This window comes from Pseudopipra pipra, chromosome 1, assembly GCF_036250125.1.
Source record: "Pseudopipra pipra isolate bDixPip1 chromosome 1, bDixPip1.hap1, whole genome shotgun sequence".
NCBI classification, from domain to species: domain Eukaryota; kingdom Metazoa; phylum Chordata; class Aves; order Passeriformes; family Pipridae; genus Pseudopipra; species Pseudopipra pipra.
Genome location: NC_087549.1, coordinates 22,945,731 through 22,973,077, shown reverse-complemented (window position 1 = coordinate 22,973,077; position 27,347 = coordinate 22,945,731). Strand labels below are relative to the sequence as shown.

General features: G+C 39.8%; 1 protein-coding gene across 1 annotated transcript in view; it reads left to right on the top strand.

The window, feature by feature from the left end:
* SDC2 (syndecan 2) overlaps window positions 1-26,333 on the top strand; it is a 60,527-nt gene extending 34,194 nt beyond the window's left edge. Inside the window, exons 2-5 of the mRNA XM_064648177.1 lie at window positions 14,074-14,185; window positions 21,795-21,928; window positions 22,727-22,862; window positions 24,085-26,333. Coding sequence (XP_064504247.1) covers window positions 14,074-14,185; window positions 21,795-21,928; window positions 22,727-22,862; window positions 24,085-24,248 — 546 coding nt within the window. The 3' untranslated portion in view covers window positions 24,249-26,333. The remainder of the gene's footprint in view (window positions 1-14,073; window positions 14,186-21,794; window positions 21,929-22,726; window positions 22,863-24,084) is intronic.
* Window positions 26,334-27,347: the final 1,014 nt, after the last annotated feature.

Here is a 27,347-nt window from a genome sequence, read left to right as displayed (position 1 = left end):
CTCAAGGTGCCAGCACATCTCAATAAGCCAGTTTTTTCTGCAAGTGAAGTGCAGCTATGTATTCCACTGAACAAGTATCATTAGTTTTAGTGGCATGTGTCCAGTACAGACTCATGTTTTTTAAAGAAATGAAATGAGCTGATGAGTCTGCTTTATCAAAATGCCAATAGGTATTGTGTTCCTCTGCCTAGCATTCTTTGTTTATTGTGTCATTATGTAGTTGAATGAACTTCTGAGTGACTTTTAAGAAGAGACATCAGTTATTGACATAACTTTAATTTTCAGCAGGAATGATCTTCACATTCTCAGTTCTCAAATGCTTCTTGGTCATCATTTGCCTTCCTTCAGTTATGGTCCCTGAGAATGGCATGTGACAGTGTCTTTCTGGTCTCTTCTGTCTGATCAAAGCAAGTAATCAAATGCTGCCTTCTATGATGTAACATGTTGCAATTGCCTCCTTACATTCTTCTTCCCAATATGCCATAAAAAGCTGCCTCCATTTGTATTGTTTGCAGAATTGTATTTATCAATAACTTCTTCATCTAATTTGCTCGTATATGTTTACAGCCTTCATGCCCTGCCCTTTGAGGAGACGTTTGTTCTTCATGCAAATATCTAATTTGAGAAGAACTTGAATACAATATTATTGTATGATAGAAAACTCCTTTATGCTTTCTACTAAAATCACATTACAGGAGCCTTCTTCTATCTAGCTTCTATTTAACATAGCGGTATAGATGCTTATGTTAAAATACTGCTTCATGTTGCATTGCAGTCCTTGACCTCTAGTTTCTTAGCTATACATATGCAACTTTACTAGTAATGTTGCAAAACTATTCTGTGCTGTCTTGCAGTGGTCTGAATGTCTTGGTGTATGGTCTCCCTAAGCAGAGTTTTTACACCTTCCCACTTTGTCCTTGGATTTTTTTTAAGCTCACAGAATCCAGGGAGGTGAGCAGGTTTGTGCGAGGTCAGGTCTGTTAAGCAGCTGACATCCGTAACACTTAGGCTGATGAAACCCCTTTTTGCTTGTTCCATTTCTGAGTGCTTAGTGATGCTTTTACTGAAGCAAACAGAAACAGGAACTAAGAAGCTTTCTAATGCCATCAGTATAACAATCTTTTTCTATTGCTTGCAGAGAAAAACCTGCGGTTTGAATTAAAGTTTTGTTATTAATCTGGGAAGAGCCTTGCAAAGTGCAATTGCTTTGGACATATCTGCAAGAAAACTTAAGAGAATTTGTCCCTTTGATTGGCAGCTGTATGGAGCAGATTATGTGCTGTATTTTTGAAGCAGAACTGTTGGAAATAAAGTGCAGATAATTGGAATACATCCATGCTTTATCTAGAATAGCACAGGGTTGACAGGTTACTTATTCATTGCGTCTGCTATTTTTGCCAACCCTTAACCATGTTAAGTAGCAGAAAGATGTCAGTGCTGAATTAGTTTCTTCCGTAAGACATTGCTTAAAAGCTCTTTTTGTGGTACTCACAAGCAGTACAGAATTGCTAACTCAGAATAACATCGGTTCTTTCTATTCCCTCTGCAAGGGTACAGGCTTAACAAGGAAATAGAAAAGCTGATCTAACATCTAGAAATAAAATATCAGTAGCAAAGATTTTCTGGATTCAAGTTTAAATCTCTTTCTTTTACCCTTCTCCCTGGGCAGCTTCCTCTGTAGAATTAGCCCTTAGTAGAAATTCTCCTGGCCCTCAGCTGAGAGTCTAGTTATCAAGTGTGATACAGAAGTTGGTATCAAATCTAAATCTTCTCTGTGCCTATGTGGGCTGTCAGTTGAGTAGATTTTATAATGTGCCCTTGGATTAAAACAGGGTAAGTCCTAGTAGTTCTGAGGGCACCAAGGGGTAGTATGGGTCACTGGGCACACAAGCTTTCGAGATATGAAGCTTCAAATTAAAAGTACGAGTTGCTTCCCCAAACAGGATCACCTCATAAATATTTCTGATAAGTAGAAAAGTAGAAGAAGAATGGATGTGGCTGCTCGACTGTGGCTATTCATAAGTTACATCCAAGTAAGACTGCTGTGCTAGCACTGACCTTCTCTGTTGATACCTCCAGGCACGAGCCTGCACAAGACCATGAGATTGCTTTTTGATGTATGCTGATATGTATTGGGTTTAAATTTGCTTTTCCTACCATACCAAAGAAATCTGATCCTCAAGCTGGAGACCTTTATCTGTTAAGGAATTTAAAAATAGAGCAGAGTGTTTGGGGTTTGAGTTTAAAGTCTGAGAAATTTACCTCTCTTTATTGTTCTCTTCCTCATCCCCCAAGTCAGGTAATGTGTTTTCTTACTCAGTGGGTAAACACATTTGCTAGGTTCTGTTTCTCTACAAGATATTTATATAGATAGATATAGATATAGATGTGTATAATTGCAAGGCAAAAGAACAAGGCAAAAGAAAGTGCGCTAGTTAGAGAACATGGTCCTGAAAAAACATGGATTTGGTCTGTTTTGTCTGCTCTGCATTCACTTTGCCCCCTCTCAGGAGGTGGCTCAGGTGCATAGAAGGATTCCTGGCAGCAGGGCAGTGATCTGTAGGGTATTAGAAACATATCTAAGAAGTGGAGAAAAAAAGAAATAAAAAGGGAATTTGACAGACCTCTTTCTGGTTTCTGCTTAGTACCTCCCTGTTTTGTGCTGTATTGTAAGCAATGCTTTAGCAATAATACAGACAAAGCCTAACAAAGAGACTTGCTTGCTGGCAGAATGTTGCTTAAAATAACTTACTGAGGATAAAGAGGCTGCCCAGGTCAATAATTCTGTGAAATCCTCAATGTGTAGCAGCTCCAGGAGGTTTTGTAGGCATATAGATTTTTAAAAGCTTTAGACTTGATAAGGCAGTAAAGATTGCAGAGTGCTGCTAACTTTGTATTGATAGTGCTGGGACATCTATATGAAGATTTGAGGTTTAGCTATAAAAATACTGAAATCTTTGTTTCCTCCAGCAGAACTCTGATTTAAAGTATGAATCCTAGAAAGAAAGAATTGTTCTTTGTTAGAAGACACTTAATACCGTTAAGAGCCTGTGTTGTATTTTACTCTTCAGTCAGATTTATGACTGTTAAAAATGCTGTCAAACAACTTACTTGGCTTGCTTTCCTTTAAATTAAGGGAAGTAAATTTATGAAATACAGTGTATTTTATCCCTACCTTCATTACGAATGTAGTTCTTTTGTAGTTCTTTTGATCTACTAGTTTTATGTAGCATTATTTTTAAAACATCAGCTGAAGGTTATCAATGTGATGCTTATTTCAGACAGTTTTATTAAAGGCAATTGCTCATGATAATTGGGAGAGATTATGTTATCACTAAAGCTTCAGTTAAAGCAGCAGCTTTCTTGACCATGCTTTAAACCAAAAAAAAAATTATAATGTACTGGAAGAAGGTAGTCCCTTATGTAATTCCAGTTTAAACTTTTTTTTGAGAAACTCCTGTATATTCATTTTCAGAGTTTTTAGATCCATATTCTGCCATATCCCTGTGCACAGCTCATAGGCAGGCAGTAGCATAGGGCAAAGGAGCGGGAGCTGGGATTTTGGTGAATGGGGAACCTACACAGGAAATCTGGTGTCAGCCTTTCCACTGCTTGTGGAGTAGCCCTTTTATTTTAGTGTACCTTCTAGTACCTTCTAGTGGTTTCAGCTTGATGCTTTCCAAGTATATTTGTAGGGTTTTTTAAGAGCAGACATATGCTGGCTGGTTCTTCTTAGGAATATGAATGCATGTTAATTTTTGTGGTGTGTGGAAGTGTGACAGGTATGGAGGCTGATAGCAGACTGCCTCACCAAGGCTCTGCCTTGTTTTGTCTTGCTGTGCAATTGTATGGGCAACCGTGTGGGGAGAAATTCCTAATAGTATAGTAGAAATTCTCTTTTAGTGATTCTGCTCAGTATATCCATCTAGTTTCTGAATGAAGCCCTGGGCTGTACATATCTTCAGAAGAAATGGTCCCCATGGTTCCCTTGTCCAGTCTGACTGCAAGGCCCAGGGAGCTGTCAGGAGAGTCAAAGACAGAGGGAAGACAGGAGGAAAAAAATCCTTCCTTCTTGCCTCAACCCCACCTGGCTAGGAATTTGGCTGGCACTGCTGGCAGGATGCTGTATCCCCCCAGCTCAGCCTGTCTGTCGTCTTTGGCTGGGGAGTCAGGCAGGCTTGTGTTGATGGTGCACTAGTTCTTTCTCCCTGGTGGAAGGAGGGAAGTCATGCCTGAAGGGCAGCATACCAGACAGAAGGCTGCTTCTGAAGTCAGGTAGCTAGTACAAGAAACTCTATCTCTGATTTCACTCAACTGCTTTTATAGTAGAAGTTATTAGAGTGGTGTTTTATCCCATGCAAAGTAAACTCATTTCTTATCTTTGTATGCATCAGAAAGGATATGAAAACCAAGCCTTTGTAGCAAAAATTCAGTTAAGTAAGATGGGATCAGAATGCTGAATCCAACAACTTAATCTTGGAGACCAGTGAGATGAGTGGGAGTTGACACCTGGAAATAGCAATAAAGTCATCCTTGCTGTCTTACTGTTTGGGAATGTGGGATACCAAGAGGTATTTCACAAGCATGTACCTGGTCTCTCAATGCTGTCTGTGTTTGCTCTGTGTGCCTGAGGAGACTATACCAGTGGAAAGAGTATCAGTGATATCAGTGATATCAAACTGAAAATGCTTGCTCTTTAAGCTGTGAAGTCTGATTCCTCCTCACCTTTGACAAACTTCAGTTGCCATACGTAACTTTTGTTAGCAATATTTAATTGGTGCTTAATGTAGCTATAATAATATAGTTGGTTTATATGTAACTTCCCTGTTTATGTGAAAGGAATGTAATTGATTGAGACAGTTTATTGCTAATTCTCACTACTAATGGCAAAAAGATCTTAATTTAGATGATTTCATGTTAGTTGAGTCTGGATTCCTCGCATGGGGTTATTTTGTTGAAATCCATGGGCTGGAAAGGAATCAATACGGGGCTTTTGAAACTGGTGGAGGTTTGCAGTGCTTCCACTACAATTGATTACAGCTGCATTTGTAGGGCTTTAAAAAGAACAATCTGTATTAAAAACATTATTCTTTGGTATGAACTAGAACAGCTCTAAATAGGTTTCCATGGGGTCTGCCCTGCAATTTGACCACTTCAAGGGATTGCAGTAATCACCAGTGGGCCAGGGCATCAAGGCAGAGGAAAGGCTATTAGGTGGGGAGTTATTGGCATGCATGCCAGAGAGGTTACCCTGGCAGCTTTAATCATTCATCCACATTCTCAGGAGGAGGGACAAAAATATAAGTGTTAGTTCTTCTGATTGATTAGCAAAACAGATCAGTAAAGCATGAAAGGAGAGAGGAGGTGTGGGTAGAAGAGCCAGTGTGCGTTAGACTTAGAAGCACTGAGGCAGGTACATGTAGTTATGACCTCTATACCAAATGCTACCTGCTTCTCCTGTTACTGTCAGACTTGTGACTGGTCATTCAAAGGCAGGCTGACCTCTTCATTCAGCATTTTCAAAGGGGAGCATTTAGGTTCTTGGTCATGGCTGTGCCTTAAATTTAACCTGTCTGCACATGGGCTGATGTGTCCTTAAAAAAATGATTAGCATTTTGAGCTGTGACAACAATTTGCATGGTGGTTTTGATCCTATTTTTAGGGAAACCGATGGGTGCTTTTTGGAAAATGTGCAGAAAATTGCTATGCTAATTGAGATAAATCAATCTGTGATGCACATTGCTGACTGCTGGCTTCTGATGCCGTTTTGCCTGCATTGCCCTTTAATATTTCAGTCTAGAGTAGCACTTTGGCAACTGATTCAGCTGTAGCCCCTTTAAAATAGTTTTCCTGTTGTATTGTGCCTACGTCAAAGGCAGAGTTTGAGAATAAACTGTTCTTTGCACCAACTGATTGCTTGGCATGAAAGCTAAAAGAGCTTTGAATCTTTAAATTTGGGAATACCCAGAGAAACTTTGATATTAAACTTCTGCTTTTACATGGGAAACAGGAATTGCTGTGTACTGTAATTGACTGTTAAGCTGTCTTGAGGTTTTCAAGGTGAAGGCGACAACTAAACTGCAGTGTTCATTTCTGAGTTTCACATACAAGGAAAGACCTGTTGGTGTGGGGGTTAGGGAATGTGATATAATGTCAAACTGGGGGCTTTGCATAAACAGCACAGCAGTACTGTTTGCTTGAGCTGACATATCAGATTTGCCAGGCCCCTCTATCGTTTCTAAGTAACGATTTGAAGTTGGAGTAAATTTATGTGGTCATGGGATTAGGAAGGTCCTAACCTGTAGACTGTGTAGAACTGCTCTTCACTGCAGTATAGTGGTGGTGCCGACACACAGAGATAAAGGTTTGGTTTTCCAGAAAATTATTGTAACTGAATGAAGATATACGTAACTTCTGCAGGGTAGATGATGAAAACATCTTTGGAGTGGCACGCTCAACTGTGGTCTCATTCAGCTAGCAGTCTTTTAATACTACTTCATAGGGGCTTGAGCCTAGCTGGATAGCCTAGGAAGGCTATAGGATAACTCATGAGGATCTATTTTTGATTGTTTACTAAATATTTGTTGTAAAATCTGTTGTAGCTGGAGAGCATGGAGAAAGTTGTTTGATCTGTCCTTCATCACAGATTGTGCTATTGATATTCAAGTGTAAAGATAAAAAGCTCTGCTTGATCTCGCTGCCCCGCTTGCTCACCTCCCTCCTGCATCATCATACAGCAACTTCTGTCTCACCCTGGGCAACACAATTTTTGGATAAGGGTTAGAATTAGAAACCAAAGTTTGGTCTCTGTGTGCATCTAGTAGATACATGATACACCACTGGAAATGAGACACTGTGAAAAGAAGTGGAAAGATAGAAGCTGTTTCCATTGGAATTTACCACGAACAGACCAGAGCTTTAGAGGACATTTATCTTTCTTCTCAAGGCAGGACAAGCCCCAGCTCCAAAGCTGTAAGCAGGCCAAAGACCCACTATGCAGTTTTGTGGTCTTTATAATGGGATGAAAAACATTTTCAGTTAAGCTTGAACAAGTTCTCCTTTTACTGTTTTAAGTTCTGTTATCACATAATGTACCATACGGCATGTAATTACATGAGGGAATATTTCTAAAGGCATAGATGACTGTTAGAAAACAGGCACACGAGTTTCTGTAACTTTGTGAAGAGTGTGAACTTAAATCTATCAACTGCAGCACTGCAATTTCTTTGGCTGTGAGTGAACAGTAGCTGACGTGGTGGTAGCTTGTTGGTGTCTTCTTGGATGCAGTGTACTTTTGTATTGTGAGCCATGACATAGACTGCTGAAATGCCTAACACCAGCAAGAGTTGTTTCATTAATGCAGTCCCTGTCAAATACGCCTCTGTTTTGGTAATTAGTCTGGCGTAACAGATTGTGTGCATCTTAAAAGCCAGCATATTTAGACTCTTGGCTCTGACATGAGGCAATCTCTGTAAATCAGCTCTTTTGGTGGACTCCTCTATTGTTGAAACTAGCAGTAGTAGAAGCAGTTTGCAGTACTTGTGTTTATTTTGGGCTCTCTGCCTTTCCTCAGCAGCCACGAGCGGTCAAACCCTTTCTTTATCTGTCGTGAGAGATTGGAGGCCTAGAGCTATAGTTTTGTGCAGCATCAGGAAGTTATACATGAGGTACAAGGAGCGTGAATAATCTTTCTGGCATGTGCTCCAGCTGTGGTAGTGGCTCTGCTCTGCACCATACAGGATGACAGCCTGCTGTGCCGCTGCCGGCACCAACACTGTCCCTGGAGGCAAACACAACACTCGTGGGGACACCTATACGAAGACAGTTTACTCTTCCACTTTTATCCGAAGAAGGGCAATAAATGTCCTTGTGTAAATGAGCTTTCCAGAATGAGTCATGGCAATCAAAGCTTGTTATTTAATTGGCCAAAGGCAGTGGTGGGGGAGATGATGGCTTTTGCAAATTCAGTCCAGGCAGTTCCAATCGCAAGGTTGGTTTTCACATTGGGCATGCGGATGAGCATGAGGACTGGCATGGAAAGGGACTAGCCTTGGGGAGTGTTTGGAGGGTTTTAAGCCATTCTAAGGTAACACTGGGAGGTGGTAACTCTGTCAAAATTATTTGGAGGAAATGTGCAATGCAGATATTGGCTTCCGTATGAAACCCTTGCTCTCAAACTTGGAAAAATCAATCTGGGGGCCTGGGCTTACAGAAAGAGTATTTTTGCTGTGATGACAATTACCCAGACTGTGGTGCAGGGCAGCTTCCCTGTGGCCAGTACCCACTCTACTAACATCACCATTGTGCAATCAGTATGGTTTCTCCAGGGGAGAAAATGGGGAGTCCTTAGAGTGTTGTGCTTAAATGATGTCACCAATTATAAGTGTCTTATTTCTCAGAAAATTCCACAATTGCCCACAACCGTGCCTCCCACCACCACTTTTGCAGAAGGCCCCACCATGGTTGGTGCAGTGCACTGAGCTGGGGTTTGCATGGAAAAGTTTGTGTTGCGAGTTCTTCAAAGTGCCAGTGTCACCTTGAAAGGAAATAATGGGGACTACTTCTCTCCTTTTCTTCTATTCCCAGCTGTAGGGCATATCAGTGAAAGGAAAGGCAGGCATCTGTACTAAGACAATTAGTGCTAAACATACCTTGTAACATAAAATCCTCCTTCAAAATTGCATGTTTGTAGTTGGGTACATATGGGCAGCCTAGGGAATTGCAGACTGAAGGAGCTGGCAGAGGCTCATCTCTGAGAACTAGTAACATGATGAAAAATGGAAAGTGAATGCTCTTCTGTTTGGCATGTTTCTGTGGGAAAATCTGGTGCATTGAGGTGGAAATCTGATTTTGAAGTTTTGCACTTCATATTTTTTGTTTAAAATTGTGACTGATTCCTGGGCAAGGTTAACAAACTCTTAATGGGACAGTCTCACCTGTGAGACAGCTTTCCTGGTGTGATGACACCAGGAAAGCAAAGAATTGGCAAACAGTGATGGGAAATACCTGCCTGCTTCAAGGTCAGCAATGCTGAGATCTGTTAGGACTAACTCCTGTTAGGTGACAGACCATAATTCCTTTTGCAGGAAGCCTAGAGAGAAATACAGCTTCTTCACAACTGCCTTTTCTCTAGCCTTCAATGGGAACCTCTGCAATGGCCCTGAGGCTTTAGGTAAATGCATTCTGGTGGTTAGCTTTCCAAAAATGTAGTGTATATAAAGAGTACATCACTCTTGTGAACTCAGACTCACCAGCTGAGCATGCTTTTATGCAAGCATGTAACTGCACTATTTATTAATAGAAGAGGAAAATCTGTTTTCTTTCTCCTTCTAATGTGTAAGATCTCTGCCTGATCAACAGCTGTAACGCTTGCAAATTTTCAGAGGCCCCTGGCTTAGATATTTGTAATATAACATCACTTTTTAAATATTAGTCTCTGATTCCATGCATACTAAACAGGTTACATCTAAAAGAATTCCATCTAGGGAAAAAGGGAGGCAATGTACCATTAGTAACCCAGCTGCAAATCTCAAATTCTCTCTCCCATGCTTATACTCAAAAAGGCAGAGAATAAAAATTTGAGTGCATCTGTAAATAATAAAATGTTTCCTTCTATGTCAGCTACTCGTTGCTCTTGTATCTGAGCTTCAAACAGCCATGACAGCCATGGTAGACATTACTTCTTCATTGCTCCTCTCACCAGCTTTCTTGGCTTCATCCAGATGGCATCAAAGTGTGTAAAGTCTTACTCCTAAATCACCCCCACGTAATGGGAGGACAGACAGTAACAGCAGCACTGAAAAAGGGAATGGCTATGACAGGGTGCTTTGTTCTTTTTTTTGAATGAAATGTGCCATCCATTCCCAATCCTCCTGTTGTCTGATTATTGTTTTTCAGTTTTTTTCCGCTGTAATTTTGATGAATGATTTATGCCCTTCGTGAGATGATGATACAAGAAAACCTTTTTTGCTTTGTTTTCTTTCTCATTTACTGTCAAAATGAGGGTTTGGGTTTGGGTATTTTTTTGTTTTTAATATGTCCTGGATTATCTAAATTTATTAAATTAAAAATTACTTTGAATGTAAGCTTTAGTAAAATAAAGACTTTGATATTTCAAATTCAACATATTGCTGGTATGAAAATGTCTTTTATCTAGTACTTAATGGGTGCTAATCTACACTACATCCATGAGATTTAGATTTATGCCAGTGTAGTCAATAGCCAGACAGGAATCAGTGGTCATTGGTATGCAGCATGTGAAGTATTTGGGTCACAGGATTTTGCAGCATTATATTCTTGGAATAAAAACATAAGTGGGATAACAATGATGGACAAGAATGCAATCTCTGTCAAGAGGTAACGAGCAGTTTTTGTGGCTTCAGGGCCAGATTAAAGGACTGATAACAGAGGCATCCTTGCCTGGTGTTCCTGCTGCTTTAATAGGCCTGAAAATAAGGCTGTTACATAAAAGTGATATGAGGGCTTTGATTTCAATTGTTAGCTATAGGTAATAGTCCCTTAAATATTTGGCCTTCATAAAAACTAAAAATAGTTTTATGTAGCTAGAATTTGCAAACTTTTTTTTTCCTCCTAAGCATGTTGAAATGCTAGTACAGACCTTTCTCTGTCCAAGCCTACTGACTACAGACTTGTTTTCCCAACTTTTCTTTTGTGAACATCCTGGAAGTAATCCATGGACCCCCATGGATTCCCAGCTGACAATCAAGAAAACATTTCTAGAGCAAATACTAAATCAAATTTATTTTTACATAGCATAAAATTGCAAAGCATGGCTTCAGTGCTTGATACTCACTTAAGCACCGTGAAGTATTCTTTTATTTTCGTTAACCATCTCTCGTTTTTCTAAGCTTAATCTTCACAGACTTATTTTTAATGGCCGTGTATTTGTTGTTTAATGTTGGACTTTTCTTTTTATTCTTAGCCTTAAGGCATTTTTCATTCCAAGTGATCTAAGGCAGCCATGTGCTTCTAAACAACTGGGATAAAAGGTGCAAGCTGTGGGTGTAGAGCGAGTGCTCCTACTCAGAGTCTACTCGCCAGCTTGCAAAGAGGGTCTGTTTGGGAACACTGCAATGAATGCATTTATCTGTGCAGGTGCTTGGGGATTTTTAAGCTAGAGTATGCTTCTTTGTGCCTTTGGTTTGAGAGGGTGCTTGTGTCCTCCCTGAGTTCCACCAGTGGGCAGAAGCAAGGGGTTCTGGCCAGAGAGGCTACAAAGCATCTTCCTCAGATGGAGCTTGATGTCTGATCCGGATGCATTTGGAGTTCACTGTACCATGTATTTCTCCTATAGTAAATATTGTACTAGTTCTATAATACTGTGGGGAATAGTTTTCTCATTCTGGTGGAGTTGTGCCATCCACAGTACTAGATACTAAGTAATGTTTCACATTGTATCCATTGCATCCCCGGAAAAAAATACAATGGATTCTGAAATTGGGGCTGAAAGCTACCTAGGCTTTTCTTCCTTTTCTGTTCCTCTGTTTTCAGCTGGTTTAAACCCTGAGAACATCCCAGCATTGTAAGAAATAAAAGCTTTTGGCAACTGAAGAGCCATAATTCATCGAAAGAAAGGCAGTGAATATGATGGTGGGGAGGCTGGCTGCTCAGGCACTTACAGTTTGGGCTAGGTTGGGTTAGCTGCTCAGCTAATTTAGTTCTTACAGGAACTAAATTGTTACAAGAGCTGCCAGGAGTCATTTCTGTCTTACTCTGTGTTCTCTGTGAGGCTGGAAAGAGCAAGAAAACAGGACTGCTTGTTTTGACAGGGGAGGGGAAAGTTTTTGGAGGTTTTATTTGGTTTTTGAATTTTACTAAGTTTGCTTCTGACATAGACAGAAGAGGGAAATGGTCTAGGGAATAAATTGATTGGCAAGTTCATATTTTTATTTAACACAAAAAATTCTGGGGATGGATGTGTGATGCTTCTGTTCCCAGACTAGTTTTCATTCACTAACTTTTGCAAATTCAGGCTATTTCTCACCTCTTGCCAAATGCAATTTCCATTGTTAGGAAATTCCTGCATGTAGGTCTTCAATTTTTTTTTTTCCAATTTGGCATTGGGTAACATTTACTGCCTCTGATATCTTTTGAATATTGTGTGGCTTTTCTACACTCATGGTCAGCCACCTGCATTTCCTTTTCAAAATGTTTTGGTTTTTTCCTGCTTGATATTAAGGAGTGGTCTCTTTTGTACCATGCTTGTGTCTGAAAGTAAAGTGGGGTGAAGTGGCTTGGTCCATTGTGGCAGCTGGATCAAGAGCAGGATATTTGTCCCGTGACAGGGAGTTGTTTTCCCATACGGAAACAGTCTCAGCTGTGTCTTAATTACAATACCACCTATACACCTACCACGGTACTTCATGACTTCCTTTGGAGACATCTTTTAAAGGAATTAAGTCATTTGATGGTGACCAGACATCATCTCGAATTTCTGCTTTGGACTGCAGCCAGTTCCAGGCAGACCGTGTGAACCAACAGCAGATGAGAGCAGGCATTTTGCAAACTTATATTAAAACCAGGGTTCTTTCCCCCTCCCCCCCACAACATGTCCCATGTGGGGGGAAAAGTGGCCATAGAAGGAGTAGACTTTGACGAAGTATCATGTTGTTTTTCTTTTCCTCTGTAGAAGAAAACCAGGGTAACGTTGTTTTAGTTTAGAGCTGTCCAGAGATGTGTAAGGTACCCCTGGTGCAAAGATCTTTTTACTCTGACATACACTAATAATCAGGATGGCCTCTCTGCTTTCCATGAAGAATAATTTTTTATTGCAGATAAAACTGAAGAGCAGTTTTTTGCTGTGAAGAAGCTTAAAACAGGAATCTGTTGCCACAAACCTCCTAAAAAGAAGTAAAAAATGTTTTCAACAATATTTTTTAGATCTCTGGGAAAAAAAGTTACCTTGGAAAGTCTGATATGAGTCTTTGCATACAGGAGTTACCCCATATATAGTTTGGCACTCCTTTAGAAAAGCTTCAGTGAATGCTGGGTAGAATAAAATTGGCAGTCAATGCCATGCAGTAATAAGTAAGGTGGAAACATTTGGGACTCAGAGCAGCAGTTTTGGGTGCTTATATGAGATACAGAATAGATGCATTTTGGTATAGCATTTTGGTGTTTGGGGTTTTTTTTACTCGAAAATCCATTTAGAACTGTCATACTTTCTTCAACAAGTCATCACAAACAGGCATTCACAGAAATGCTGGTAAAAGTAATAGCAATAATAGTACCTTCTCAGTCATCAAAGATACATGGCCCTCATAAGGAAGTTTATTCTCTGTTAGAAAAGCTGTGGAGGAAGGCAGTTGCTAGTATTTCGAAACCTGAATTGTCAGTTTAAAAGATGTTTGATATCTTGTTCTATTTTCAGCTGATTTTAGCAGAATCTCTCTTTAGTGGAGAAATACTTGCAGACATAAAAATCTGGTGCTAGTTACAAGAAACCAAATTTTTAGCCTATTGAAGCTGCAGTTAAATTTTAGGAGAGACTTGTTCATTTAGGAATTGGAGCATCATGCTGCCTGATCCGGCTGAAAATGTGATAATCCTTAATCAATAGCACTGTCTTAGAAACATTTGTATTCTGTAGTCCCAGTTGTTTGTTCTAATTTCTAAAGAGTTTTGTGACGTTTGGCTCAACTAACCTCTGAGGTAGTTCTTGATACATGTTCTTGTTCATTCCCATTTGAGATCAAATGAACAGACTTCACATGACAGCCTATAGATTTGTGTATTTGAGATCTCGACAGAGGGCTTCCTGGGATTTGCTTCTTTCGTGTTACAGAAGCTCTGAAGAGTGTATTTGCAAATCCTCTTTATTCATTCATGCATTTAATAAGATGAAGTGTGGTTTTCATTGTGCGGCCTTGGATTTTTTTTTTATGCTGTAATTTTTACAAATTTGTATAACAACTGAGATGAATGCGGGGCATAATCTGAAAGTATAAACTTCAGTGTGCCATCAACAACTTAAAAAATAGAACTGAAGATAAAGAGACTGCTATGCTGGAGAACTGTTATCTTTTTAACTATTCCCTCTTATCTGTTTTCCAGAGAACAGATTTGACCTCTGATAAAGATTTATACCTTGACAACAGCTCTGTTGAAGAAGCATCAGGAGTCTATCCAATTGATGATGATGATTATTCTTCTGGGTCAGGTTCAGGTGAGACAACATATCACAAATTGATTTAAAAAGTGTAAAAAGTAATGCAATTATTTGAGGAAAAGCTGTGCAGTTTTCCTTTATAAGTTGGGGATGATACTTTCAGTGAATATCATGAGTACTGGGCTCTCTATTTATGGAGCACTAAGCACCCCTGCGGGCTGGGTTTGAAGTATTAACTTTCTGCTCTTTTCTCTTATGCCTTAGTTGCATCATTTCACTGCGTTATTTTCTCTCTGCTGGGTATCTTCTTTCCCTCTGGTTTCTGTGTAGGTCTCTCTGGAGTTTAGTAATAAGGATTAGGCAAGGCTTAGTTCTCCCATGACATAATGCTAATTTAGCAGGAGCAATCTGGTTTTCTCTTATATGCAGTCAGGTTCACGTAAACATGGTGTCCATTTCTCTTTTGTTGTTGTTCTTTTAACTTTAGAAGTCTAGATACTGCCGAAAAAACAAGAGTTTTCTCTGAGGTAATTACATGCATATAGTGAATAAAGAAATTCTTAAATATAACATACTGATTTCTCAGACTTAAACACTCATTAGAGGCATGTAGCTAGCTGAAAATTTTTCAAAAAAACTGTCAGTGAAACCTCATTAATCATTACTCTTAGAAAGCCTCTTTGAGGAGTATCTTCTAGACTAGCTTGGTGGCTTCAACCATTAAAAGCTAAGTGAAGGATTTTATGGTAGTTCTGGAAAAAGACATTTCCTTATTGTTGTGAGTATTTGCTGAGCTGTTGTGGAAATCCCATTTATTGTCCAAGTATGTTACTTATTTTTTGTTATTGTACTTTTTGTAATATATCTTTTGATGTTTGTACATACTGGTTTACTTTTAAAGGATGAGCCCTTCTTCTAACACCTTGTCTATGTTATCTTGTAGACCACACTTGAGATTTTTTTGAATTTGTGTTTTTCCTTTCTTTTGGTGATTCAAAGATATGTTAAATTAAGTCTGAAGAGGTCTGATTATGCTGCCAGGCAAATCCAGGCCCATGGTCATTGGTATCTGGGTGATACTCTGCGTTTTGAGAGTCCTCTGTAGGGGCAATTTGACATTCCAGTGAGATCAGAGGCTTAATTGGACCTCCTTGCTGTAGACTTCTTCAAGGAGAGATTTAATATTTCATTTGAAAAAAAATAATTAATGAATCAGTGATTTCATTCAGTTCACAGTACTGCCTAAGGAAAATTCCGACCTCCAGGAAAAAATGCGCTTTCAGTCAACATCCCCTTCATGTCTTCAGGTGCTGGTGACTTTGTAAGCTTCAGGAAAGGACATATATTGACAATAAATAGTTGTATGAAGAATGGTCTGTTTTGGGGTTTTTTTCATCCCTCTGTGGAGTTTGGCTGTTTCTGATGTGGATAATTCAAAATATAGCCCTGCTTTTGAAGTGGAAAAGACTACACAAGAACTGGCTTCAGATTTTATTAACCCAAGGGTTATAAAGGGCAAGTGTAGGGTACTACACCTGGGGAGGAATCACCCAAAGTACCAGTACAGGTTGGGGCTGACCCACTGGAGAGCAGTTCTCCTGAGAAGGACCTAGGAGTCTTGGTGGATGACAAGTTGACCATGAGCTGGCAGTGCCCCTGCGGCCAGGAGGGTTCATGGTATCCCAGGATGCATCAGGAAGAGTGTGGCCAGCAGGTCAAGGGAGGTGATCCTGCCCCTCTGCTTGGCCCTAGTGAGGCCACATCTGGAGTACTTTGTCTAGTTCTGGGCTCCTCAGTTCAAGAAAGACAAGGAGCTACTGGAGAAGGTCCACTGGAGGGATACAAAGATGATGAGGGGTCTGGAGCATCTCTCATATGAAGAGACAATGTGAGAGCTGGGCCTGTTTGGTCTAAAGAAGAGAAGACTGAGAGGGGAATCTTTTTAATTCATTTAAATATCTCATAGGTGGGTGCCAAGAGGATGGAGCCAGACTCCTTTCAGTGGTGCCCAGTGACAGGATGAGGAGCAATGGCCATAAACTAAAACACAAGAAGTTCTACCTCAACATGAGGAAGAAATTTGTTTACATTGAAGCTGGCAGAGCACTGAACAGGCTGCCCAGGGAGGTCGTGTAGTCTCTCTCTCTGGAGACATTCAAAACCCACCTGGACATGTTCCTCTGTATCCTGTTCTAGGTGACCCAGCCTTAGCAAGGGGGTTGGACTGGATGATCTTCAGAGGTCCCTTCCAACCCTAACTATTCAGTAATTTCTATGATCTCTGTCATAAAAGTGGAGTCGAAAGGACAGAATCTAGCTCTAGACATCACCAACAGTAACGCCTTGGCTTTCTTTTCTTTCTTTTCTTGTGCTCAGCCTTGAGCCGTGGGTGGAAGATGGAGTGTATGGCATGCACTTTTGCTGTCTCTGGCACTCTCTGTTTCTTTCCTACAGGAAAACAGGAAAAGTCTCATTGTAGACTGAGACAAGCTGGATGCCCCTGCAGATAACTCATGTGACAGTACCCAGATCTAATATTTTTGAACAAAGCAAGAAGTCTTTAGTTCAGGGAAGAAAAGTAGCATCCTCTCCACCCTACTCCTCCTATGCTTACTGCTATCTCTGTTTTATGTAGAAAGTGTCCTGCAGGTGTAACATTGATCAGTTTTTCTGATATTATGTTCAATCTGTCTCTCTTTACTTGATACTCAGTGATGTAATATTTCTAACAGAAAGAACCTTCCCACTCATGAGTGGTTTTCTTGCTATGTAATTCCAGTCCAAGCAAATTTGATCCAGCAAAAGATCCAGAATGACAACACGCTGACTCCTTTCCTTGCAATGAAAATTGTTAGCTGCCACCAGGCCTATGGAGATTAAAAGGAATTGTCAGCACCACCATTAATGCCCTTGCAGGTCTTCAAGCAGCATTAACATGGACAAATGTCACTGTAGGCATGACACATTTCAGACTAGAAATTGGCTTTCTGTAAGGAGTACCAAAGGTATTCTGTTTTTTTCTTTTCTCTCCCTTCATAGCCTCTTTAGCTACTGTTGTGCCTTTGCCCTAGTGTTCAGTCCAAATCCATTGATCAACAATTTGCGAAGGAGCCGTGCCTGCTTCCTCATTGTCCTACATCAACAGTAGAATATCCATAGTGAATTCATTAGTCCATTGTTTCTTTCTTGCAGTCTCCATCTCTGAGGAAATGCTTCAGTCTATTGTCACTCTTTTTAGTGTTGGTGTTTTATATAGGATAGCAATAAAAAGTAAAAATAGTTTTCCTGCCTATATACAACTTGAAATGCTTTTATAACTACTGTTACTTTTTTCTCTGGCATGAAAGATTTTCACTGAGCCTTGATCTTGGAGATAAGTGCAAGTAACTGCTAAGAAGCGTGACTACCCTTATGTTAAGGAAAGGTACCATCACTTTCAGATTTATCTGCAAGTTCTTTGGAAGACTGCCTGTCTTGTTCTTGTGTCTTCTTTTAAGTTACTCATGGTAAATACATACAATATATATATCAGAAAATCATGCAAATTTTTCCTTGACTTTCTTGTCTTCCCCAACCCACTATTTCTCAGCAGCTTGAGTTGAGAAGGTTAGCTCAGGATGAACTAGGTGTAGACTGACTGGGGACTGTTCTTGGAGGAAAGTTGTGGTGATAGGATTGGAGTTTCTCCAGGCAACACAAGAGCAGATCTGCTTTGGCTCTTGACCCAAAGGGAAGCTGATGAGGGGTCACCTGGCTGGGGAGTTGAATGGCCGGGGGCCGTGGGGCTGGGGAAAGGGAGGGCATGTGCGCTCTCCCAGGTGCTGAACAGGAACCATCATGGGTCCATGGCCAACCCTGGATGCCCCTGGCCTGTATGGCAGTGTGTCTGGCAGGCATTCCAGCTGGGGCCACACACCCTCTCCTGCTGTGCTTCCTCTCGTGGTGCACACAACACAGAAAGTATTCATTTTCCCTTTCCTAAGGTCCCACTTGTAAGTGCCTTTCAGATCATCTTGGAGCAAGAGCTTCCTCTGTCCACCTGCTAAACCAGCCCAAGCATGCTTCATGACATTGGTTGCGTGGTTGTCCAGGTCCTCTGACATAAAAGGCTTTGTTGGGGTTTTTTCCCTCCTTGGGTGAGAGTTATCAGAGGCATGACATCCTTGCACTATCTCCAATTATTTCAGCTGCAGTTCCCTGACAGGGCACTAGCATTATGTTTTTAGTGTCATCTCTGGGTGCCTAACACTTTGTTGATTAGAATTGCTTTGGGGACTTTGCAGTGAATAAGAATGAGGTAAGCTAGCTACAAATGTGTCATTCTGGTGTGTGCCACATCACTGATAAAGATCGAAGGTGTGAGATGGTGGTTATGTGTGTGCCCACCTTATCACTGATTTGCTTGTGGTGGTAGTACTCCTATAGTGTGATGTGCAATAGCAGATAAATATGATGCCAAAAGACGGGGAGAAATGATCGGATTTGTTTGGTAGGAAGTGTTAATCACTGGCTGGTTTGCAAGTAAAAGTGCTAACTACTATGGGATTTTTTTGTCTACAACTATCTATAAAGTGATTTCTACTTTCTATCCAGTAATTTAAGCTGGCACAAACTTGATTTTCTGACAAGTTTCCTCAAGCACTGAGCGTGGTAAAGAGTATTCACGTTCCTGTCATCCAAGGGCTGGCTAATAGACACATCACCGAGGGTTATATTAGATATTTCCAATACAACAGCACAATTTAGAGCTATTTTGACCACTATGAAGACAGCAGTTGGGCATCCTGAAGAAGGTACAGTGGATAAAAGATGGTGTGTGATGGTTGAGAGCTCTCAGCTCTCTTCCACAGAGATAGCTGTGGGTTTAATTACTGCAGGGTTTTTGTGGTGCCCTGACTAAGAAGGCAGTATCTCTTTGTAGGGGGACTCAAGGCAGTGAATACCCAGCACCATCACCCAAGCTGGCCAAATCTAGAAACCACGTATAGAAACTGTGATATTTTCAAGCTCTTATACTCCAACTGCTTCGCCATGTTCCTCTTAACGAACCTAGTTGGAAGTTACATTCCTGACACTAGGTATTTTCTTTCCAATCCTATTTGGATTCAATGAGGGAAGTGGTTCTCTTTTTTGTGCCTTTTAGGGAACATGATACTATGTAAAATGCTATTGCTGTGTTCTGGAGAGGATTAGTGATGGGTTTTTTGATTCTTCAGTCTTATTTACAGGTAATTCTTAGAATACTACTGTCAGTTTAGCAAGGGCAATGTCTTCCCCTTGTTTAGATCTACTCCATGCAAATCTGAGGCCTGTCTAGATAAAGCTAATTGGAAGGCAGGAACCGTGGGGACGTGTCTGAGCCAGTAACTGAGTCAGACCTAAACAGTAGGTGCTTTGATGTTTTAGGAATTGTCAGAATTCTCCTGAGACCATATGCAAGAGGATTTGGGTACCTTTGGTGAAAATCTAGTGACTAGTCCCAGTGTTAGATCAGTCACCCATTTGTTGAAAGACGGTAAATCTGCATCATCCTTAGCCAAAGAAGTTCAGACCTGTAGTGCTTACCATTTTATCTGGCAGACACAACTATTGCCTGAAGCAAAGGTGGCATCTAAGGATTTGGAGGAGCAGTTGTGATTAAATGGGAATTTTCATTTCATAAAAAGAAGAAAATAAATTTCTGTACTCTTAAAGTGGGTTTTATCACATCTCTAATCTGACAATCAAATTTAGTTTCCTTGACTGTGAAAGCCTTGTGTAATATGGAGGAACTTTGGAAGGTAAAGCAGGCTGAGCTACCCATTGGGCCATTATTTCTCAAAGAAAACTCTTGAGTCAAAGCCAGAAAAAAATTCCTGTTGGATGCCTTTCCTCGCCTCTGTTTTGAAGCAGGATGTTGACTTTTTGATCTCTGAGTAGCATTTCAGGGAAATACCTGATTCTTGTTACGAGGTCTTCATTCTGAAGGTTGTGCTGTAATTTTGGTATATCTGAAGGTGTTTTCCAGTATTATTCTGTGCCAGTATCTTTAATTACCTTTTTTAATGATTCTAAATTTTACTTTCTACCATACAAAGGTTGTTTTAGTTATTGTCTTGTTAATACCGTGCCTTTCAATGCCAAATGTATGTAATTCTTGATTGTGAGTTCAAAACATTATTATTGCACTCATATTTTCAGCCTGTTTAATTTCTCTAAGAAAATAAGTTAAAAAATCTGTTTGGAATGAGTGAGTCATACTGTTCTGTTGTAAGAGGATATCTTTTTATTTGTTAGGAACTATTCTTATGCACATTTGCTAGATTTATTACCCAATAGTTACTTGGGTAACCAGTGCCTGTAATGAGCAGAACACATTGAGATTCCTAAGGAGTGTCCAAGAATAGGTCAATTCTTTTTCCTCTTTCAGGTCTTGCAATAATTTAGTCTCTTTCCTGTTCTTCTTCCTTTCGCTATCACTAAAGGATATTTATGAGACATGTCCATTATCTTATTCTAAAGGAGCCTTCATACTCCATCAGAGCTTTGAATGTGAAGGAAATTAAATTTAAGGTAATCTTTAGGGAGTTTTTTGTCCTCTTACTCATTTCAAAAGAAAAAAGGCTTCTGAATTATGTGGAGTTTAAAACCATGGGAATTCCTAGTGACTGAAACATAAACTAATAACAATCTGCTTTTAGATAGAAAGTGATTGGTTTTTTGTTTGAGAGTTCAACAGATGTGCTGTAGAGGAGAAATTTTGTTGTTGAAGGAGTATGTTACAGGGAAAAACTGTTCAGTTCAAGGTTTAAGTAAGGTTAAAGAAGTTTACTGATTTATTTATGATATGTAATTAACTAGCAATCATTGAACTATACTTTTAGGCTTAATATCAGCAGATAACCACAATACCTGCCACTTATAAAATGGTAACATACAACTCCAAATTTCTAAATTACCTTCTGTAACTGATCCAAATGTGTGCTGCACGCACATAGACACCCTTCTCACAGGCTATGGGTGTGTAAGCTCCCCTTATCTGAATGTACCAGACTCTCTGCCCATACGCTCTCGCTGTAGGATACTTAGATACCCTCAGCCCCATGTGATCCAGGGCATCACCACCTCCTGCCACCCCAAGGGGATGACCCTGCACCCCAAGGTGTTGGTTCCAGCAGTGCCCCCATGGTGGCTGTGGGAGAGCTGGAGGTGGCTGCTGGGGGCACCCACAGGGTGGTGAGTGGCACTGCCAAGCACCAGCAGAGCCCCTGGTGTGATGAGGCCTCATCAGACCCCATGGCACTGGGTCTGCCCATGTCACACCAGCCCTGATGGCTGCTGCTTCCACTCCAGACTTTCTACCCCTGTTACAAGTGTTAATGCTTTTGTCTCACCTCTTTTCAGGATGGGTCCCTCTGTATGAAAAGTATCATGGTCATTTCCTGATTACTGTTTATTCCAGCTGATGCACTCCCTTCCTTATTCATGGGATCACCTGGGGCAAATATTGTCCTGACAGTTTGGGGCACACTGTTTGCACTCACATCTTTATCTTAGCAGGCACTGTCATCTAAGCCCCTTGCCTGGGGTGGGCTGTGCAAGCACCTCTATGTTGGTGTCATAATAAAACATATAATTGGTCTGGAAGAATTTCACAGGTTAATGAAGTGTTACGTTTTGTCTCCAGGTGCTGAAGAAGAGGAGGATAGTGCAGTGATAACAACATCCAGAACGCTTCCAAAGTTACCAACTACTAGTGATGCATCTAGGGCTGAGACCACCACGGTGAAAATGCAGACCAAGGGGCCTGCACAAACAAAGGTGCGTGGCTGGAGAGCAACACCATTTAAAATTACTCCACTGTACCCTATTGATGGCTTGATGTTAACACTCTTTTATTTATATGGATTAAAAAGCCCCCACAAACTTTACTTAATGCTACTATAGCCTGTTAAATGAGTCCAGAGCTGTTTGGTTTCATTCCTACAAGAAAGTCTGCATAGAAATGTCTGGATTTCACATGAAAGAAAAGAGAGATGCAAAAAAGAATATATCATGATACACAGGACAGTTTCTTTTGAGTCTAAGCTGTACCTTTTTTACATCTCTCAAAGAGTTATTAGAAAAGTCTGCGTGAAACTTCCCTTCTCAAGGGAGAATGCTGTGTGGTTTGACCGTAGTTTGAACACTTGCCAGGTTCCATTAACTATTTCAGTATTTCTTTCTACCACCATAAGTAGTACTGTCCAAGTTACCTTCAAAGGCATTCTGCATATAACATACCTGATATATTAATTTCAGAATTGTTATTTCATTCCGAAGCTGTTATTCTGATAAACACAGGCAATATTAACAGCTCTTTGCTAAATATACGTTTGAAGGTTTTACACTTACAGGTAGTGTTTTTCATTCTGACATCCTGATGACAAATAGATCCAGTTACAGTGTTGTCTAGACCATCTTTCTATGGTCTAAAAACTTTCTATGTGTTGTGTTTGGTATTGTGGAGTATGTGTGTGAAGCCACAGCTACATGACTGCCCATGACAGGCAGTGGCTGTGCTAACTTGTAGTGTGCCCTCTTTGTAAGCAACGCTCTGTTTCTCTTTTTGTGCCACAGTCACCTGAAGAAATTGATAAAGAGGAAAGGTCTGAGGTGGATGCCAAGAAAAAGAGCGATGAGCCAGGGGATGACACGGATGTCTTCACTGAGAAGCATTCAGAAAACCTCTTTCAGAGAACAGAAGTTCTGGCAGGTGAGGCAGTGTTTGCCAAGGTCTATCTCACCAGAAATAAATAGAAAACAGAAGGGATTCATATAAAATAATGCAAACTCAACATTTGAGTTTTCTTGGTATATTCATGGTATTAAACACATTAGTACTAAGTACATTCATAGTTGGTAGCCAGTGGTTGATTTGAAGAGAATGAAATGGGCATCTTCAGGAGATATTTGGTAGTTAAGTCTATTGCTAATTGATTCAATGCCCACAACTTGAATACTGCCAGCTGAGTATCTGAAACTTCCACAACTCATAAAAGGAATTACAATTTGATTGATGCTTGCAATGAAGAAATGTATTTCTCACCTCCCAAGAGCACATTGCTGTCTGGTCCATTGGTACAGATGGACACTGCCTGGGAGGAGCTCATGGCAGGTGTGGGTAGAGGGAGAGGGATTGATGAGCACCAACTGTTAGGGTACAGATACCCCTTAGGATACAGAGGGTCTATTTCCATGCATTACCCAGGGAGGCAAAAGATGTCCACCTTTGTTTTCACTACATGTGAGGGGTTTTTTGGTGTAAAAACAGTGTTTACAGGTACACTTTCCCCCCATGTCCTTGGAAGGGATGTTGGGAGCCATGAAGTCACACAGTTTTGGACCACATCTTCCAATGAGCATCAAAATGTGAAATAGCATTAAATCCACATCAGTGGAAGCGTATGGGTTTGCTCCTGAAGTCTAGTTGGAGTTGATACTTTGCACACACTCACAAGTGCAAGAAGTGTTCTCTCCTGTTATTCGTCAATAGGAAATTCATTTCAATCTAGAGTCAGTGAAAACGGACAGAGAAAAGGGAAAACCCATTTCTTAGCTAGGGTAACAAAATACTTCTTTTAAAGCTGAAAATGTAATTGTTGAAAAATGAGTTTGAAAGATAACTTTATGCTCTGGCAGTACTAGTGGCTTTCTTAATTGGGGTTTTGAAAAAATTCTAATAACTTTTTTAGAACTGTGGGTTGTTGGATCACTGACTTGTAGGTGGAATGTCCTTTTAAATTATTGCCTTCATAAACACAAAAAAGCTTTCTGACAATATATTTCAGGATACTAATAATGAAGACAGTTGTATAATGGAAGCCCTTTTCTGCAATTTGAAAATAATAGCAAACTCGTTGTGTGGGGTGAAAAAGAAGCATGGTGCTTAACTTGTTTTTCTGGCATATTGTAAATCTCTGTTTCTTTGATTACAGCTGTTATTGCTGGCGGAGTTATCGGTTTTCTTTTTGCAATCTTCCTTATCCTGCTGCTGGTATATCGCATGAGAAAGAAGGATGAAGGCAGTTATGACCTTGGTGAACGTAAACCATCCTGTGCTGCCTATCAAAAGGCACCTACTAAGGAGTTTTATGCATAAAATTCCAATTTAGTGTCTCTATTTATGAGATCACTGAACTTTTTTAAATAAAGCTTTTGCATAGAATAATGAAGATTTTTTTTTTTCATTAAAGAGCCATTACGGCACCTTTATGATAAAACCCCATTGTATTTAAAACTTTTCATGTATTCTTTTAAAAATGTAAAATTAAAACTTAACATTTGCAGTGTTCTGTGAATAACAGTGGCAAAGCATTATTTTATAAAACCATTGATGTTCACTGAATGATTTTTAAAACTTTATGCATAAATATAAAATAATGAAAATTATTGTTTTATCCTATGGTTCAATGAAAGTTGTTTAATTTTTGTCAGCATGTCTCAGATTGATCTTACAAGTTAGTTTTTATTTCATTAATTTATCTGTTTCCAAAAAATGCCTTTTTGTAGTTGTCATGGTGCAATTTGTCTTCAGATAATTCAGATAACAGTAACTTTTAGTGTAAATGTAATTTTTCAGCTATGTAAACTTTAACCTTCACTTTGTATAAATTTAAGTGTCAGATTATCAATTTTACACTTTGCATTGTTTCTCAGCTTACCTGTAGCTTCAGTGAGATTTGTAACAGTAAATTAATGTGTAAAATTGGATTATTACTACAAACTGTATAGTCGTATTCTTACTAAACAAATCTCCTGTAAGGAAGATTTGGAGTAAGCTACTGACGAACCTAAGCAAACCCAAAGACTCTAACAGTATTTTGAGAAGTTGCTGCAGATTTCTATGGCCACTGTATTTGTTAGTTATTTTCAATTTGAAGGTACAAGTAGAGGTTTAAATTTTTGTTCTTTAAAAATGCATTTAAGTTGTAAACGTCTTTTAAAGCCTTTGAAGTGCCTATGATTATATGTGACTCGTCGCAGACTGGTGTTAATGAGTATATAACAGTAAAAGAAAATGTTGGTATTTTATAAGCACAGACAATTCTAATGGTAACTTTTGTAGTCTTACATGGATAGACATAATTGTAATTTGGGAACATAAACACTACTGAATAAATCATGTGGCCTAATACTGAGAATTCCATTGTGATATACTTTTGTATGCTTTTCATTTTATGTCTACTTGCTTATGTTCTAATGTCACAGAGTACATCTAGTAGATCTTAAAAATCTAGACCAAAAAAAGAAAGGCTGTTGATCAGACTTATCCTCACACCGGATTTATTGCTGAAGCGGCAGAGAAAAACGAGAATGTTCAATTCTTGCATCTGGTGTATGAGTTATGCATCATTTGACTTTTGCATTATATTTAATGGCAGTATTGATGCAGACCTGTTCTTCCTGCAAATGTTGTTTTCCCTACTGTAAAATTCAAAGGAATACCCTAGCTCATTTACTGTGTGTATTGGGTTTTGATTTGTTGTTTGAGTTTGGTTTTTTCCCTGGCCCGTTGGAGAATTTTGGTTTATTCTGCTTGGACTCCAGTAGAAGAGTTGAGACAAGTGAAATGTCTTCATAAGAGAAGAAAGAAATATTCCGGATAGAAGAGAAAAGGTTCTGTTGCTTAGACCTTAGAAAGGTGTTGGATAGAGGGACATGTGGCGAAGACGATAGTCTGCCTCCTTATATTATGCTTTGTAACAGACAAATGGCTTCGTCTTCTGCTCTGTTGACCTCCTAATTTTTTATTTTTGAGATTTCCAAAATATAGGTGTTCAGGATGTCAAGCTGAAGTACATCTCAGAAATGGCAATGTATTGTAAATAAGATCTGGTAGCTCTTCAGATAAGAGTTGCATAATTTGTATTTGTTGCTGTCCCAAGGTCAGTGGTCATTTAGGAACAAACAAATGCTATCCTGTGCTCAAATATTTAATATATTGCTTTTTACTTAACTGGCAAGTTTTTTGAAGCCATACAACTTCAGCAAGTAAAAACAGGGTAAGAATTTAACAGGTATATCTTATTGTGCAATATTTAGTGAACTTCAATTAGTAAAATAACTGCTTGAAATAACTGTGCCAAGAAAAGAAGATTTCTGGCAAATGCTGTGCCACTGCTGTAAAATAAAGCATTTGTTAAAGTGCCAAAATAAAGTCTACCATGCCTAAACTAATACTTTATTTGTATAGTCTGACATCCAGTTTTTTGAAGCCCACTTTGCTTAAGGTAGTAGATCTGAATTTCTTTTAAGGGTGCAATTAATATTGCTGCAAATATAGCTATAAATATTAAACATAAGATAAACTGACTCCTCCTTCTTCTTAAGCAAATTAAGTAGCTGTTTTGATCTTACTTATATATGTAAGACTCTGCCTCTATACCTGCTGTACAGGCTACTTTATCCTACATAGACATCTGTCGTAATGAAGCAGGCTGCCAAATATTATGCTTGTCTAGTTTCTTCTGCATCTGTTTACAAACAGAAGCAATGGTAAAGTTTCAGCTTTATTTCACCATTCACCTTTTTTCCCCTACACATCCATTACCCACTCTGTTATATGCGGAAGAGTTAATGCTTCAGCTTTGTAGATGAACCTGAATATTCCAGTCCTCCCACCTCTCTAACAAAAACCTGAAACCTTTTTAACATGCAGTAGGTGTGTTAGCAGAATGTATCATCTTGTGATCTCTTTGCCTTTCTGTTTTAAGTGCCAAACCATACTATTAGGGAAAAATTCTAAGAGTCTTGGTTATAAACATCAGTTCAGTTTTCATCAGTCTGAAAACCAGGCCGATGCACTCGGCTTCCAGCAATGCTGTTCAGAAGAAATCAGCAGCTGAATGTGCGTCTCTTATGCAGAGGCCTCCTAGCACAAGTTGGTCTTTGGTTTTCCTTCCCTTTTGTTCTCCCCTTCCTGGATGTGTTTCTAGCAATACTCTGGCTTCTCATGGATGTTGCTGGGCAGCTGGGAGTCTCAGTGCCAGACTCAGGGTGCTGCGCCGCCTGCCTGCAGCTAGCAATGGCTTCTGTACCTCTGGGATGGCTTTTCCTAGAGACCCGTGGCTCTGCTGTGCTGGAGCCACTGCAGCAGCTCTGGAATTCCTCAGCAACCTGATACGGTGTCTCCTTGTGATTGATAGGCTCTAGTATTTATCAAAATGCCACTTAGCTTTGATTTACCCTGGGTTATAAA